We start from the raw sequence: 14,583 nt of genomic DNA, 5'->3' as shown, positions 1-14,583 counted from the left end.
ATTTAAGCCTAGAGTAAGATGGTGAAGGTATACTACTGATCCTGCCAAGTGAAAGCAGGTGGCTTATTTTTCTCATATTACTGAGATAAAAAGAAAAAAGTAGTCACCCACTAGATGTGTTGCCTTGAGGAAATGCATATTGTGCAACTGAGTTGTGAGCTAAATCCATCATTTTTTCATGAGTTGCCTTTTTTTTTTTCTTGAAAGAACAACTGGCAGGTAAGTTTTAGCTTTTCAGACAAATATTTTTCTTTCAATCTTGTTTCCTCTATTGTTTGAATTGGTTAATTTCTGTTGCTCTATCTTCAAGTTCACTGATTTTTCTTCTGTAATCTACATTCCATGATTGAATCCATCAAGTACATTTTTTCATTTCAATTGTATTTTTCAGTTATAAATTTTCTATTTCTTTCATAACTTACCTTGTATTTTTATATTGATCCTCTATCTTTTTATTCATTTCAAGAATGCTATTTGGAGAATAATTATAATAGCTGTGTTAGAGTCTTTAATTATTCCAACATCTTTGTCACTTTGGGGTTGGTATTTGTTGTCTTTTCCCTTGTAAGGTGTTGAAATTTTCTTATTTCCTCATATGATGAGTGATTTGGGGTTGCATTCTGGACATTTTTGATATTACTCTGGGTCTTATTTATAGCCAATGAAAAAATATGATGTGTATGTGTGAGAACAAACAATTGACTTAATAGGTTCTGATCACAAGCTTCTACCCATCTTATATAAGCCATGGTTTCACTGTCACCTAAGTTTTCAAAAACTTTGCAGTGTTTTTCAAATCTGCCCTGCATACAGGCTTCTAGTGACATATTTGGAACTTAAACATGACCTGCCCCACAGAGTCCATATCAGATCCATGCATGTACAGCTTGAGGATATCCCAGAAGTTCATATACAACTTTATAGGATTATTTTCTTGAGCCTCTTCCTCTCCATGGTGTCTCTTCCACTTTCCACCACCCAAAAGCTCCCCTACTTGGATCCCTAGCAAAAAGCTAATACTTTATTCCTTGTTTGGCAGTGCTCATCTCATAATTAATTCCAGGCTAGCGTATCCAACAGACTCCTTGATATTTCCACAATCCACAGTGTATCTCAAAATCATGAAAAAAAATTCAATATGTGTAAAATACAAATCATGATTTACACTTCATCCCAAATGGGGTCCTCTTTGAGGATTCCCAGTGCCAGTTAATGACACCATCAGCTTTGTCTACAACAAACAGAAACCTAGGAGTCATCTTTACTACCTTCACCTCTCTCACTATCTATATCCAGTCCTGTAGACCTTGCCTCTTAACTGTTAATATTAATTTTAAAAAAGCTTTCAAATCTATCTACTACCATTTTTCCCACTGCCACCATGCTAGTCTAGACTTCCAACTCACCTGGACCACTACGGATCTCTCTCATTGGCTCACCATGTGTCAAATCCCACCTTCCATAATCAACTCCTACCTTCATAATCAATTCTTTCAATCAAGGAAAGCCAGTGAACTTTTCTATCAAAACACGTGTTAGAAATCTGCTCAAGCTGTTTCACTAGCTATTCCATGTGCTTACTGTCTTAGAAGATTTATGTGGCTTGGTCTTGTCCTACCCCAACAGGCTCATCACCTGCCCCTCTTCCTTCTTTTTCTCATGCCTCTAGCACATTGGCCTTCTTTTGGTTCCACATGCCAAAAGAAGTTCCTCGCCCCTTTTCCAGGGAGATTCCACCCCTCTCCACATCATCTTCTCTTCCTCTGTATTTCAGTCCAGTGATTACTTTCTAGTTCAGTGGTGCCTTATCAAAAGAGAGGGGGGTTTGTGTAACCCAAGTCAGTCCATGGGTTTCTGTACATGTTGAGCTCACTTATCCATGAATAATACATCTCCTTTCTCATATATCCATTGAAATAATTTTTTAAATTTCTTTCCACAATTTTTACTGGTGTACCATGGTTGTACAAAATGATGGGATTTGTTACATGCACACAATATGACAATTTAGTCAATATCACTCCCCAGCATCTCTCCCCTCCCTCCCCTCTTTCCTCCCCTAGGCCCTTTCCTCCACTGATCTCCCTTTGATTTTCATGAGAACCCTGTACCTCTCCTTTCCTTTTTCTCTGTAGCTCACACATATGAGAGAAAACGTGACCACCTTCTGAGTTTGACTTGCTTCACTTAATGGTCTCTAGTTCCATTCATTTTCCTGCAAATGATATAATTTCATTTTTCTTTATGGGTGATTTATGTATCTATACCACATTTTTTAATCCATTCATCTGTTGATGAGCACCTAGGCTGGTTCTATAATTTGGCCATTGTGAGTTGTGCTACTATAAACGTGGGTACACATGTATCACTATAGTATAATGACTTTAATTCTTTAGAATGAATACCAAGCCATGGTGTAACTAGTCTTTTAAGGAACCTCTATATTGATTTCCATAGTGGTTATATTCCACAAACAGTATAAAATTTATAATCCCACAAACAGTATAAAATGTTCCTTTTTATTCACATCCCCTCCAATATTTATTATTGTTTGTATTCTTGATAACTGCCATTCTGACTGGCGTGAGGTGAAATCTCAGTGTAGTTTCAATTTGCATTTCATGTTGAACATTTTTCATATATTTGATGGCTGGCTGTAATCTTTTGAGAAGTGTCTGTTGAATTCATTTGTCCATTTATTAATTGGGTTATTTGTTTTTGTTTTTCAGTGTTTGGGTTTTTTTTAGTTCTTTATATATTCTAGATATAAATCCTCTATCAGAAGAGTAGCTAACAAAGATTTTCTCCCATTCTGTAGGTTCTCTCCACATTCCTAATTGGTTTTTTTTAATATTTACTTTTTAGTAAATATTAGGTGGACACAGTATCTTTATTTTATTTTTATGTGGTGCTGAGGATCGAACCCAGTGTCTCACACATGATAGGCGAGCACCACAACTCAGCCCTAGTTGTTTTCTTTGCTGTGCAGAAGCTTTTTAATTTGATGCCATCTCATTTATTAACTCTTGGCATTATTTCCTGAGCTTTAGGGGCCCTATTGAGAAGATCATTGCCTGTATCTAAATGCTGGAGTGCTGATCTACATTTTCTTCCAGGAGTTGCACAGTTTCTGGTCTAATTCCTAAGTCTTTGATCCATTTTGAGTTGACTTTTGTGCAGGGTGAGAAATAGGGTCTAGTTTCATTCTTCTAGATATGGATAACCAGTTTTCCCAGCATCATTTGTTTAAAAGACTGTCTTTTCTCTAATGTATGTTTTTAGCACCTTTATCAAGGATCGGATGCCTGTAGAAGTGTGTTTGTCTCTGTGCCTTCTATTCTGTACTGCTGGTCTGTGTGTCTTTGTTTATTCCATGAAGTTTTGGGCACTATACCTCTACAGGTATTGCGATGACTCCACGTTGCTTTTTTGGCTTAGTATTGCTTTGGTTATTTTGGTATTCTGGGTTTTAATTCTTCCAAAGGAATTTTAGGACTGTTATTCCTAGTTCTGTGAAGAATATCATTAGGGTTTTGTTTTGTTTTGTTTGAGGTGCTGGGGATTGAACCCAGGGCCTTGTGCATGTGAGGCAAAAAAGCTCACTGAGTAGTGAGCGAAATACCACCAAAAAAGTAAACCCAAAATTTGTTACTAAATTACAAATTGTGATAAATTGTCTTAGTAAAAGAAGCAAGAAAGAGGACAATGCAGCCATGGAACCAAGAGAATTGAGGTGTGCCTGAAGCAAAAGATATAAATGGTGAGTTATCAATCTATGAAAGTTATTGCATGTGATCATAAGGACTTTCAGTACCAGGGCAATAAAAAAAAAACTGCTAAGAGATTTAGGCAGAGAAATGACGTGATCAGATTTTTATAAAGCATAAAACTGATCATATAATCATACAGGAATCAACTCACTGTCAGAGATAGTCATGCTTTCTCTGTTGAATATATTCCCCTCTCTTAATAATACCTGAAAAGGATCCCTTAGGTGAGCCCCTGTACAAGTGACAACTGTAATTAGTATTGGTTGAGATGGAACCTAATCCAAATGAAGTAATGCAGAGTTTACCAATAATTAGCTTTATGATTACACATAATATATAAATGCTTTTATATTTACATACATTTATTTGTTATTCACAGAAACTTTATGAAACATAGTTGTAACTACTATCTTAGCTAAGAGCTGCTGGGGAAATATCCCACCTGGGTCCTCTTCTGACATCAGAGTCATTTCCAATCTATTTTTTTGTTTGTTCGTTTTTTGTGCTGTTCTGGTTCATATACCAATCTGAAACACTTGGTTCATGTCATTTTTCTCAGTTCTTTGTAGCAAAACAGACAGATGATGGCAGAGGTGTCCAGCCCCTGAATCCCCACATTCACTCTTCAGGTAAAGATTTCAGCTGTTTCTACAGCTCTGGCTATCCCCATTTATATCTGGCACCACATATAATAAATTTCAAAGTGAATTCTACTCTAACATAAAATTCAACTCCAATCTAATAAAACCCTAGTACAAAATTCAACTTCATGATACTGAAATTGCTAGGGAATGATTGTGGCAGTTAGATTGGGAAGATCAGGGTATCTAAAGAGAAAATAGTTACTTTAAGGATAAATGCTTCCTTGTCAGCTCTCTTATTATTCCAAAACTATCATTCAGGGCTTATTTCCATCCCCTACTATCAAACATCTGTTGAGAACAACATCTGGCATTAAATTTGTCCCCTTACTCCATCTCCAGAATTTTGCTGTGATTATTTCAACTCTCTTTCCATGTGGGTTATGCCTCTGTGAACACATAACAGAAGTTCTAGAGCTAAGGGAATGGACACAGGGTTAAACAATCCAAAACTCAACATCCAATACTAAAACTTTTTAAGCCTTTCATATTTTGAAATTTATCAAGTTGTACGTTTCTCCATTCAAAACCTTCCTCCCTTCTCTGCTCTACAGTGGGTGGCAGGCAACTGAGAAAGCACAATGGAGGTAGAATGGAGGTAGAAAGAATGAAAGGAAGAGTAAAACAAGAAAGGATAAAGAGAGAAACGAGAACAAATTTTATTTATTTATTTATTTATTTATTTATTTGTTTGTTTGTTTGTTTTTGGAATGACAGCTTTTTGCCAGAAACAAAGTAGGTCATCTCATAACCATTATCAGAATTCTTGGGGCTCTGTTATAACTGCAGATTATTGGGGAACCATCCTAGAGCTACTAAATCAGAATATCTGGCACTAGGGCTCCAAATCTGCATTTTAAACAAGCAATATTTTTATACAAATGAAAGATTTAAAACAGTTAATTTAAATATTATCTTGGTGATATTTTATATTTATAAAGCAAATATATCTCACTTCCCTGGTTTATTTTTCTCATAATTTTCACAGTAGTTCTTGCTTCTCATTAAAGTGATTATTTTAAGCTAACAAATGTATTAATTTACCAAACGACTGCTATAAATACAAAAGGTACAAAATTCCAGGAATCCTTGTCCTGTGAAGTCAATTATTCTATGAAGAAAAAATACAAACATGAATGAAAAAGACCTGATTCATATATGAGAGGAATAGTGTTGTAGAAACACATACAGTTTGCACAAATATGCTTAGAAAAAGATGAACAGCAGCCAGGAGTGGAGGCACACACCTGTAATCCCAGCAGCTCAGGAGACTGAAGCAGGAGGATCACGAGTTCAAAGCCAGCCTCAGCAACTTAATGAGGCACTAAGCAACTCAGTGAGACCCTGTCTCTAAATAAAATACAAAAAAGGGCCGGGGATATGGCTTAGTGGTTGAGTGCTCCTGGGTTCAATCCCCAGAACCAAAAAAAATCAAGAAAAAGGTGAACAGAAGGCATCAATGACTGCCTTGCTCAGGAAGATAGGGAGTTTTAATCAGGAGTTTTGAATAACAAAGGTAGTTAGGGAGCAACTACCATGTAGATCTGATCAAGAAGTCAGAAGGATATTGTCCTCTCAGTTCTGCAGCTGTGTGATGCTAAGCCTTTTAATTTTTCTTTGATGTTTTTCTCACTTCCATAATCAACACCAATCTTTATTGTTCATTCTTTTGAAAGGATTCAAGCAACGAAAATATACAAGTTTCTTCAGCACTAACATTCACTGGCTCCACATTTATCCAAGTTTCTTTCCAGAGCAAACATTTGATAGCTCAAACTTCACAGCCATGAAATACCAGATAGGAAATATTCATAAATGCAAATTGGAACCTCCTCTACTCCGTTAGCAATTCCTTTGTGTACATATACTCCACAGGAAATCATAAAGCTAAGGTTCAAGGCAGAGCTCTAAGTGATTGTATGTGTCTAGAATTTCTCCAGTGAATTCTGCCAGGGGCATATCCTTGGTAAAACAAAGGCATCCAATCAGAAAAGTTCATGTTTGATGCGATAATATCTTGCCCAGCAATTTTTTCATAGCATCTTTTACTTCCTTGTTTCTTAAGCTATAAATTATGGGGTTTAACATAGGAGTAAGCACTCCATAAAGCAATGAGATGATTTTGTCTATTTCTTGTGAGTTTGATGAAGAAGGTCTTAGGTACATGGATAGGGCAGCCCCATAATATAAGATCACCACAGTCAAATGTGCACCACAAGTAGAAAACGTTTTGTGTCTCCCCTCTGCTGAGCTGATTCTCAGAATAGTAGAGAGGATGAAGACATACGAGATGCAAATTAAGAGCATTGGAATGGGCAGGAGGAGAATGCTGACCACCAGCATGATCATGTCCATGAGCAGTGAACTTGTGCAAGCTAACTTGAGCACTGCCAGGATTTCACAAGTGAAGTGGTCAATGAGATTCCCACAGAGGGGTGTCTGCAGGGCAAAAGTGGTTTCCAGCAGGGCAGTCAGACAGCCCGTCCCCCAGGAAATGGTGGCCAACTGCACACAGACCTGCCTGTTCATGATGATGGGGTATCTCAGCGGGTTGCAAATGGCCACATAACGGTCATAAGCCATCACAGCCAGAAGCACACACTCTGTGGAGCCCATGGCAAGGGACAGATACATTTGTACAGCACACCCTGAAAAGATAATGGTTTTTTGGGATGACAGCAAGTTCACCAGCAATGTAGGAATAGATGCAGATGTGTAACAAATATCCATGAAAGAGAGATTTCCAAGGAACAAGTACATAGGGGTTTGAAGCTGTGAATCCAGGATAGTGATTAAAATAAGAATGCTATTACCCAGGAGGGTAATCAGATACATTACAAGGCTGAAAATGAAGAGAACAATCTCTAACCTTGGGTATTGGGAAAATCCTTCCAGGAAAAAAAAGCTCCAAATGGTGAAATTTTCTCCTTGCATTTCCTTTCTTTCACCTGTAGTTATTCTAGTATAATTCTCTTCCTTTCATCTGAGGACATAAAGAAATTAATAAAGTATAATGTTTGTTTATTTATGAAAGCACTCTCAAACTTATTTTCACTATTTCAAACACAATGTTCACAAGAAGTCACAGAATAGCATATGTATTAATCAAGGGGGGAAGCAGGTTTGATATACATAAAAGTTGATTTTTCCACAATAAAACTTAGAAAACAATGAATCTGAAAACAAGAATAAATTTAATATTTTAATTTCAGCTCATAATCCTATCCTTAGCACAGTAGGCTTTCAATAAAGACTTAAAAGTGATGAATGAGAAAAAATATAAATGGACATTGAATAAATTATTGAGTACAAGTTAGAAAAGTAAGCCAGATAAGTGAAGGAAAAAAAGCTCATAATGTACAATAAAAACCAATAATGACCTTCCCTGGAATAAGAGAATGAATGTTAAAATAAATAAATTACTGGATTTTAAACCAACACCTACATAGTTCTGGGTCTAAACGAATTCTGTCCAGCTGAGAACTTGGGAGATCTGTATACTGTTTCAGAAAGGATGATGCTGCTTAATACATTGTGATTATATCTAAGAGACAGTTTATAAATCACATTAAAATAGCCCACCTCGGGCTGGGGTTGTGGCTCAGAGATAGAGCGCTCGCCTACCATGCCTGAGGCACTGGGTTCGATCCTCAGCACCACATAAAAATAAAATAAAGATATTGTATTCACCTATAACTAAAAAATCAATATTAAAAAAATAGCCCACCCATTTAAACACTAATATCCACACAGTTTATTCATTATTGACACCATATCCTCGTAATTGTGTAAAATCAATAATGATTTCTTTCAAAATTATTGACTGCCACCATCACTAAAAATATCAAAGAAATTATCTAGAAATTATACCCAGGTAATACCCTTATTATTCACCAAGACCCATGAATATCCAGCAAATGCAGAAAACATACTCCCTTAGAAAAATTAGCATTTCTTGGAAAATAGGATTTAAGCTCCCATAGTTTAATTAAGACACTTCAGGGGTTTGTGGGTTTTTTTACATGTCATATTACAAACAAAAAATTATTAAAAACTTACCTTGCTTTGCACATATATTGCTTGTTATCAACATCATGCTGTTTCCTTCTCTGCTGATTCTCTCCATTCTATTTTCAAATACATGTTCTTAAAAACAACTGCCATGGTCACAATAGCCAAGCCCACTGCCATCCTCTTTTTGCTCTTTCATAGATGAGTCAGTCCCTCAATCATATGGTTTATGTTACAATATTTCAGTCTTCACTTTATCACCACTGGCATTCTTTCCTTATTTCTCAATTTCATTCTTCTCCCAGTTCTCCATGTTTAAAATGTTGGCATAAATACAAACATTGTGACAATCTTATTTTACTACTTCACTTAAAATACTGCTTTGATATACTTTATAAAGTTAGCTGTGTACAAGGAAGAATGAATGCATCCATGTTAAAAAAATGTTATTGTGTAAAATCAATAATGCATTTCTTTCAAAATTATTGACTACCACCATCACTAAAAATATCAAAGGGTAGCAACTGAAATACTACGTAAATTTAAATCATTTGTTTTTGGGGAATACACGTTGTCCCTGAACAATTTAAAGTTCAGCAGCTGTAATATATAGAGATTTGAAGCTTCAGATCCTTCAGGGATAATGTCCTAAAGATCCAATTATATAAAACTTTTAGAGAGTCAGACAAAAAGCAAACCACACTTCTACCTAAATATGTGCAAGAAACTCCTAAAAAGCAGGTTTTCTGGGCTGGGGTTGTGGCTCAGAAGTAGAGCACTCACCTAGCATGCGTGAGGCACTGGGTTTGATCCTCAGCACCACATAAAGTAAAATAAAGACATTGTATCCACCCATAACTAAAAAATAAATATTAAAAAAGAGCAGGTTTTCTATTCTCCCTTTCCCCCAATCACTAGTTATATCAAGATTTTTTTTTAATGATTACAGTATAGAATACCTAACTGAAATACAGGGGGAAATGTCCCTGCATTTCTAAGATATAAGATTTTCCATTTATGAAATTACTTCTTAGTTTTCAGAAATTAAAAATGTTTATTCTTTTAAGCTACAAATAAATCACTTAATGTCTCAACAAGTGATCAAAAATTTTATTCAAAAGACCCAACAATGTACTGCCTTCAAGAGACTCATCTTATAGGAAAAGATGTCCACGGACTGAAGCTGAAAGGTTGGGAAAATATATACCACTCACATGAAATGTGGAAACAAGCAGGGGTTTCCATCCTCATATCAGATAAAGCCAAAGTTAATCAAAAGGGATAAAGAAAGACATTTCATACTGCTTAAGGGAACCATACATCAACAAGACATAACAATTATAAATATATATGCCCCAAACAATGGAACATCTACGTTCATCAAACTCTTCTCAAGTTCAAGAGTCAAATAGATCATGACACAATAATTCTGGGTGACTTTAACACACCTCTTTCACCACTGGATAGATCTTCCAAACAAAAGCTAAACAAAGAAATTATAGAACTCAATAATACAATCAGTAACTTAGACTTAACAGACATCCTTACATCCATCAATGAGTGAATACACTTTCTTCTCAGCAGCACATGGATCCTTCTCTAAAATAGACCATTTATACCCTTCAGTAGATGAATGGATAAAAAAAAAATGTGGCATTTATACATAATGGAGTACTACTCAGCACTAAAAAATGACAAAATCATGGCATTTGCAGGGAAATGGATGGCACTAGAGCAGATTATGCTAAGTGAAGCTAGCCAATCCCTAAAAAACAAATGCCAAATGTCATCTTTGATATAAGGAGAGCAACTAAGAACAGAGCAGGGAGGAAGAGCATGAGAAGAAGATCACCATTAAACAGGAATGAGAGGGGGGAGGGAAAGGGAGAGAGAAGGGAAATTGCATGGAAATGGAAGGAGACCCTCAGGGGTATACAAAATTACATATAAGAGGAAGTGAGGAGAAAAGGGAAAAAAACGAGAGAGAAGTGAATTACAGTAGATGGGGTAGAGAGAGAAGATGGGAGGGGAAGGGAGGGGAGGGGAGGGGGGATAGTAGAGGATAGGAAAGGCAGCAGAATACAACATACACTAGTAAGGCAGTATGTAAAAAAGTGGATGTATAACCGATGTGAATCTGCAATATGTATACTGGGTAAAAATGGAAGTTCATAATCCTCGTGAATCAAATGTATGAAATATGATACATCAAGAGCTTTGTAATGTTTTGAACAACTAATAATAAAAAATTTTAATAAATAAATAAATAAAATAGACCATTTATTATTCCACGAAGCAACTCTTAGCAAATACATAAAAGTAGATATACCACCCTGCATTCTATCAAATCATAATGGAATGAAATTAGAAATCAATGATGAAATAAAAAATAAAAGCTACTCCAACACCTGGAGACTAAATAGTACGCTATTGAGTGAACAATGGGTTGCAAAAGACATCAAAGAGGAGATTAAAAAATTCTTAGAGGTAAATGAAAACACTGATACAACATCAAAATCTCTGGGACACTATGAAGGCAGTATTAAGAGGAAAGTTCAATGCATGGAGTTCATTCCTCAAAAGAAGAAAAAGTCAACAAATAAATGACCTAACATTACATCTCAACACCCCAGAAAAATAAGAACAAATCAACACCAAAAGAAGTAGAACACAGGAAATAATTAAAATCAGAACTGAAACCAATTAAATTGAAATAAAAGGAACAATTTTTTAAAATGACAAAACAAAAAGTTGGTTCTTTGAAAAAATAAGTAAAATTGATAAACCCTTAGCTATGCTAACAAAGAGAGGGAGAACAAAAACTCGAATTACTAACATCCATGATGAAAAAGGAAATATCACGACGGACACTACAGAAATACAGAAGATAATTAGAAATTATTTTGAAAATCTGTACTCCAATAAAATAGAAAATACCAAAGGCATCAACAAATTTCTAGAGACATGATTTGCCCAAACTGAATCAATGATATACACAAGTTAAACAGATCAATTTCAAGCAATGAAATAGAAGATACCATCAGAAGCCTATCAATCAAGAAAAGCCCAGGACTGGATGGACACACAGCTGAGTTCTAAAAGAACTTCAAAGAAGAACTAATACTAATACTCCTCAAATTATTTCATGAAATAGAAAAATGAGGGGACACTCCTAAACTCATTCTATGAAGCCAATATCACCCTGATTCTAAAACCAGACAAAAGACACATCAAAGAAAGAAAACTTCAGAGCAATATCTCTAATGACCATAGATGTAAAAATTATCAATAAAATTCTGGCAAATCAAATTAAAAAACATATCTAAAAGATAGTGCACCACCATCAAGTGGGGTTCATCCCAGGGATGCAAGGTTGGTTCAACATACGGAAATCAATAAATGTAATTTATCACATCAATAGACTTAAAGATTTAACAATCATATGATCATCTCAATAGATGCAGGAAAAAGCACTGACAGAATACAGAACCATTTCATGTTCAAAGCACTAGAAAAATTAAACAGGAACATATCTCAACATTGTAAAAGCTATCTATGCTAAGCCCCAGGCCAATGTCATTTTAAACGGAGAAGAATTGAAAGCATTCCCTCTAAAAACTAGAACAAGACAGGAACTTGTTTCACAACTTCACAACTCTTGTTTCACAACTTCTATTTAACACAGTCCTTGAAACTCCAGCCAGAAGAATTAGACAGATGAAAGAAATTAAAGGGATATAGATAGGAAAAGAAGAACTTAAACGATCACAATTTGCTGATGACATGATTCTCTACCTAGAGGATCCAAAAAATTCCACCAGAAAACTTCTAGAACTAATAAATTAAACCAGCAAAGTAGAAAGATATAAAATCAACACCCATAATTCAAAGGCATTTTGGTACATCAGTGACAAATTCTCTGAAAGATAAACTAGGAAAACTAACCCATTTACAATAGATTCAGGAAAAAATAAATAAATACTTGGGAACCAACCTAACAAAAGAAGTGAAAGACTTCTACAATGAAAACTACAGAACAATCAAGAAAGAAATTAGACCTTAGAAGATGGAAAGATCTCCCTTGTTCTTGGATAGGCAGAATTAATATTGTCAAAATGGCCTTAATACCAAAAGCACTATACAGATTTAATGCAATTCCAACCAAAATCCCAATGACATTCCTCATAGAAATAGAAAAAGCAATCATGAAATTCATTTGGAAAAATAAGAGACCCAGAATAGCCAAAGCAATCCTTAGCAAGAAGACTGAAGCAGGTGGCATCACTACACCAGAACTTAAACTATACTGCAGAGCTACAGTAACAAAAACAGCATGGTACTAACACCAAAACAGACTTATAGATCAATGGTGTAGAATAGAGGACACAGAGACAAACCCACATAAATACAATTATCTCATATTAGACAAAGGTGCCAAAAACATATATTGGAGAAAAGATAGCCTCTTAAACAAATGGTGCTGGGAAAACTGGAAATCGCTATGCAGCAAAATAAAATTAAGCCCCTATCTCTCACCATACACAAAACTCAACTCAAAGTGGATCAAGGATCTGGGAATTAAACCAGAGACCCCGCACCTAATAGAAGAATAAGTAGGCCTTAATCTCCATCATGTCGGATTAGACCCCAACTTTCTTAATAAGATTCCTAAAGTGCAAGAAATAAAATCAAGAATCAATAAATGGGATGGAGTCAAACTAAAAAGCTTCTTTTCAGCAATTGAAACAATCAGTGAGGTGAATAGAGAGCCTACTAATTGGGAACAAATTCTTACCACATACATGTCAGAGCACTAATCTCTACAATATATAAAGCACTCAAAAACCTTAACACCAAAAAATAAATAAATAAATAAACTAATCAATAAATGGGCCAAGGAACTGAACAAACACTTCTCAGAAGAGGATATACAATCAATTAAAAAACATGAAAAAATGTTCAACATCTCTAGCAATTAGAGAAATGCAAATCAAAACTACTCTAAGATTCCATCTCATTCCTGTCAGAATGGCAGCTATTAAGAATACAAACAACAAAAAGTGTTGGTGAGGATGTGGGGGAAAAGGCACTCTCATACATTGCTGGTGGGACTGCAAATCGGTTCAGCCAATCTGGAAATCAGTATGAAGATTCCTTGGAAAACTTGAAATGGAACCACCATTTGACCCAGTTATCCCACTCAATTTATACCCACAGGACTTAAAAACAGCATACTACATTGGTGCAGCCACATCAATATTTATAGCAGTTCAATTCACAATAGCTAAATTATGGAACCAACCTAGATGCCCATCAGTAGAATGGATGAAGAAAATGTGGTATATCTACACAATGGAATATTACTCAGCGTTAAAAGAGAATAAAATCATGGCATTTGCAGGTAAATGGATGGAGTTGGAGAATATAATGTTAAGTAAGCCAATCCCAAAAACCCAAATGTGGAATGTTTTCTCTGATATGAGGATGCTGATCTATAATGGGGATGTGGGGGAGAGCATGGGAGGAATGGAGGAACTTTAGATAGGGCAAAGGGGAGGGAGTGGAAGGGTGGAGACATGGAGGTAGGGAAAACGTTGGAATGAGATGTACATCATTACTCTAAGTAAATGTACGAAGAAATGCATGGTGTGAAAATACTTTGTGTACAATGAGAAATGAAAATTGTGCTCTATATATGTACTATAAAGTGAAAAATGCATTCTGCTGTCACATATAACAAATTATAATAAATAATTTTTTAAAAAAATTTATTCAATATACAGATATTGAGAGGACTATAAGGCAATGAAACCTCAGAGGCAATGGGTACACGTAAAACCCAGATCTCAGTTTCTCAATACTATTCCCAACTAGAAGGAATTATATTTCCTCAGAAAAATAGCTGATACAAGAACTGGAGCAGGACAAGATTAACATAGAGCATTTTATCCTACTGGAAAGCAAGAGGTATGCAAAAACTGACAGGAATATATAAAAAAAGTCACAGATGGCCCCGCGATAACACTTCCATTGCCAAATCTGGGGCAGATTATTTTGAGCATCAAAATAAAAATAAAATAATAGCTTATATTTCACAAATATAGAGTTCAATATGATATAAAAATGAATAAGAATGGACAGCTGTTAGCCACAGGATACCA

The 14,583-nt window shown here is 35.5% G+C and overlaps 1 protein-coding gene and 1 long non-coding RNA gene across 2 annotated transcripts in view; one reads left to right on the top strand and one right to left on the bottom strand.

The window, feature by feature from the left end:
• The window catches only part of LOC308642952, a 1,001,730-nt gene that overhangs the window by 949,406 nt on the left and 37,741 nt on the right, over positions 1–14,583 (top strand). The window lies entirely within an intron of this gene.
• Positions 5,202–8,885, bottom strand: OR2K2 (olfactory receptor family 2 subfamily K member 2). The gene is made up of 2 exons (XM_081279787.1): positions 8,471–8,885; positions 5,202–7,394 (listed from the first exon to the last, which is right to left on the bottom strand). The coding sequence occupies exon 2, from the start codon at positions 7,343–7,345 to the stop codon at positions 6,407–6,409; it is 939 nt and encodes a 312-aa protein (XP_081135913.1). The 5' UTR covers positions 7,346–7,394; positions 8,471–8,885; the 3' UTR covers positions 5,202–6,406.

Source organism: Spermophilus citellus (assembly GCF_964194105.1).
Source record: "Spermophilus citellus genome assembly, chromosome: 2".
Taxonomy (NCBI): domain Eukaryota; kingdom Metazoa; phylum Chordata; class Mammalia; order Rodentia; family Sciuridae; genus Spermophilus; species Spermophilus citellus.
Note: the sequence above shows the minus strand (reverse complement) of the source record. Positions and strands in the feature narration are given on the sequence as shown.

What these genes read in the sequence shown, in the direction of transcription:
- OR2K2 (XM_081279787.1), bottom strand. Translation starts at nt 7,345, where the DNA reads ATGCAAGGAGAAAATTTCACCATTTGGAGCTTTTTTTTCCTGGAAGGA.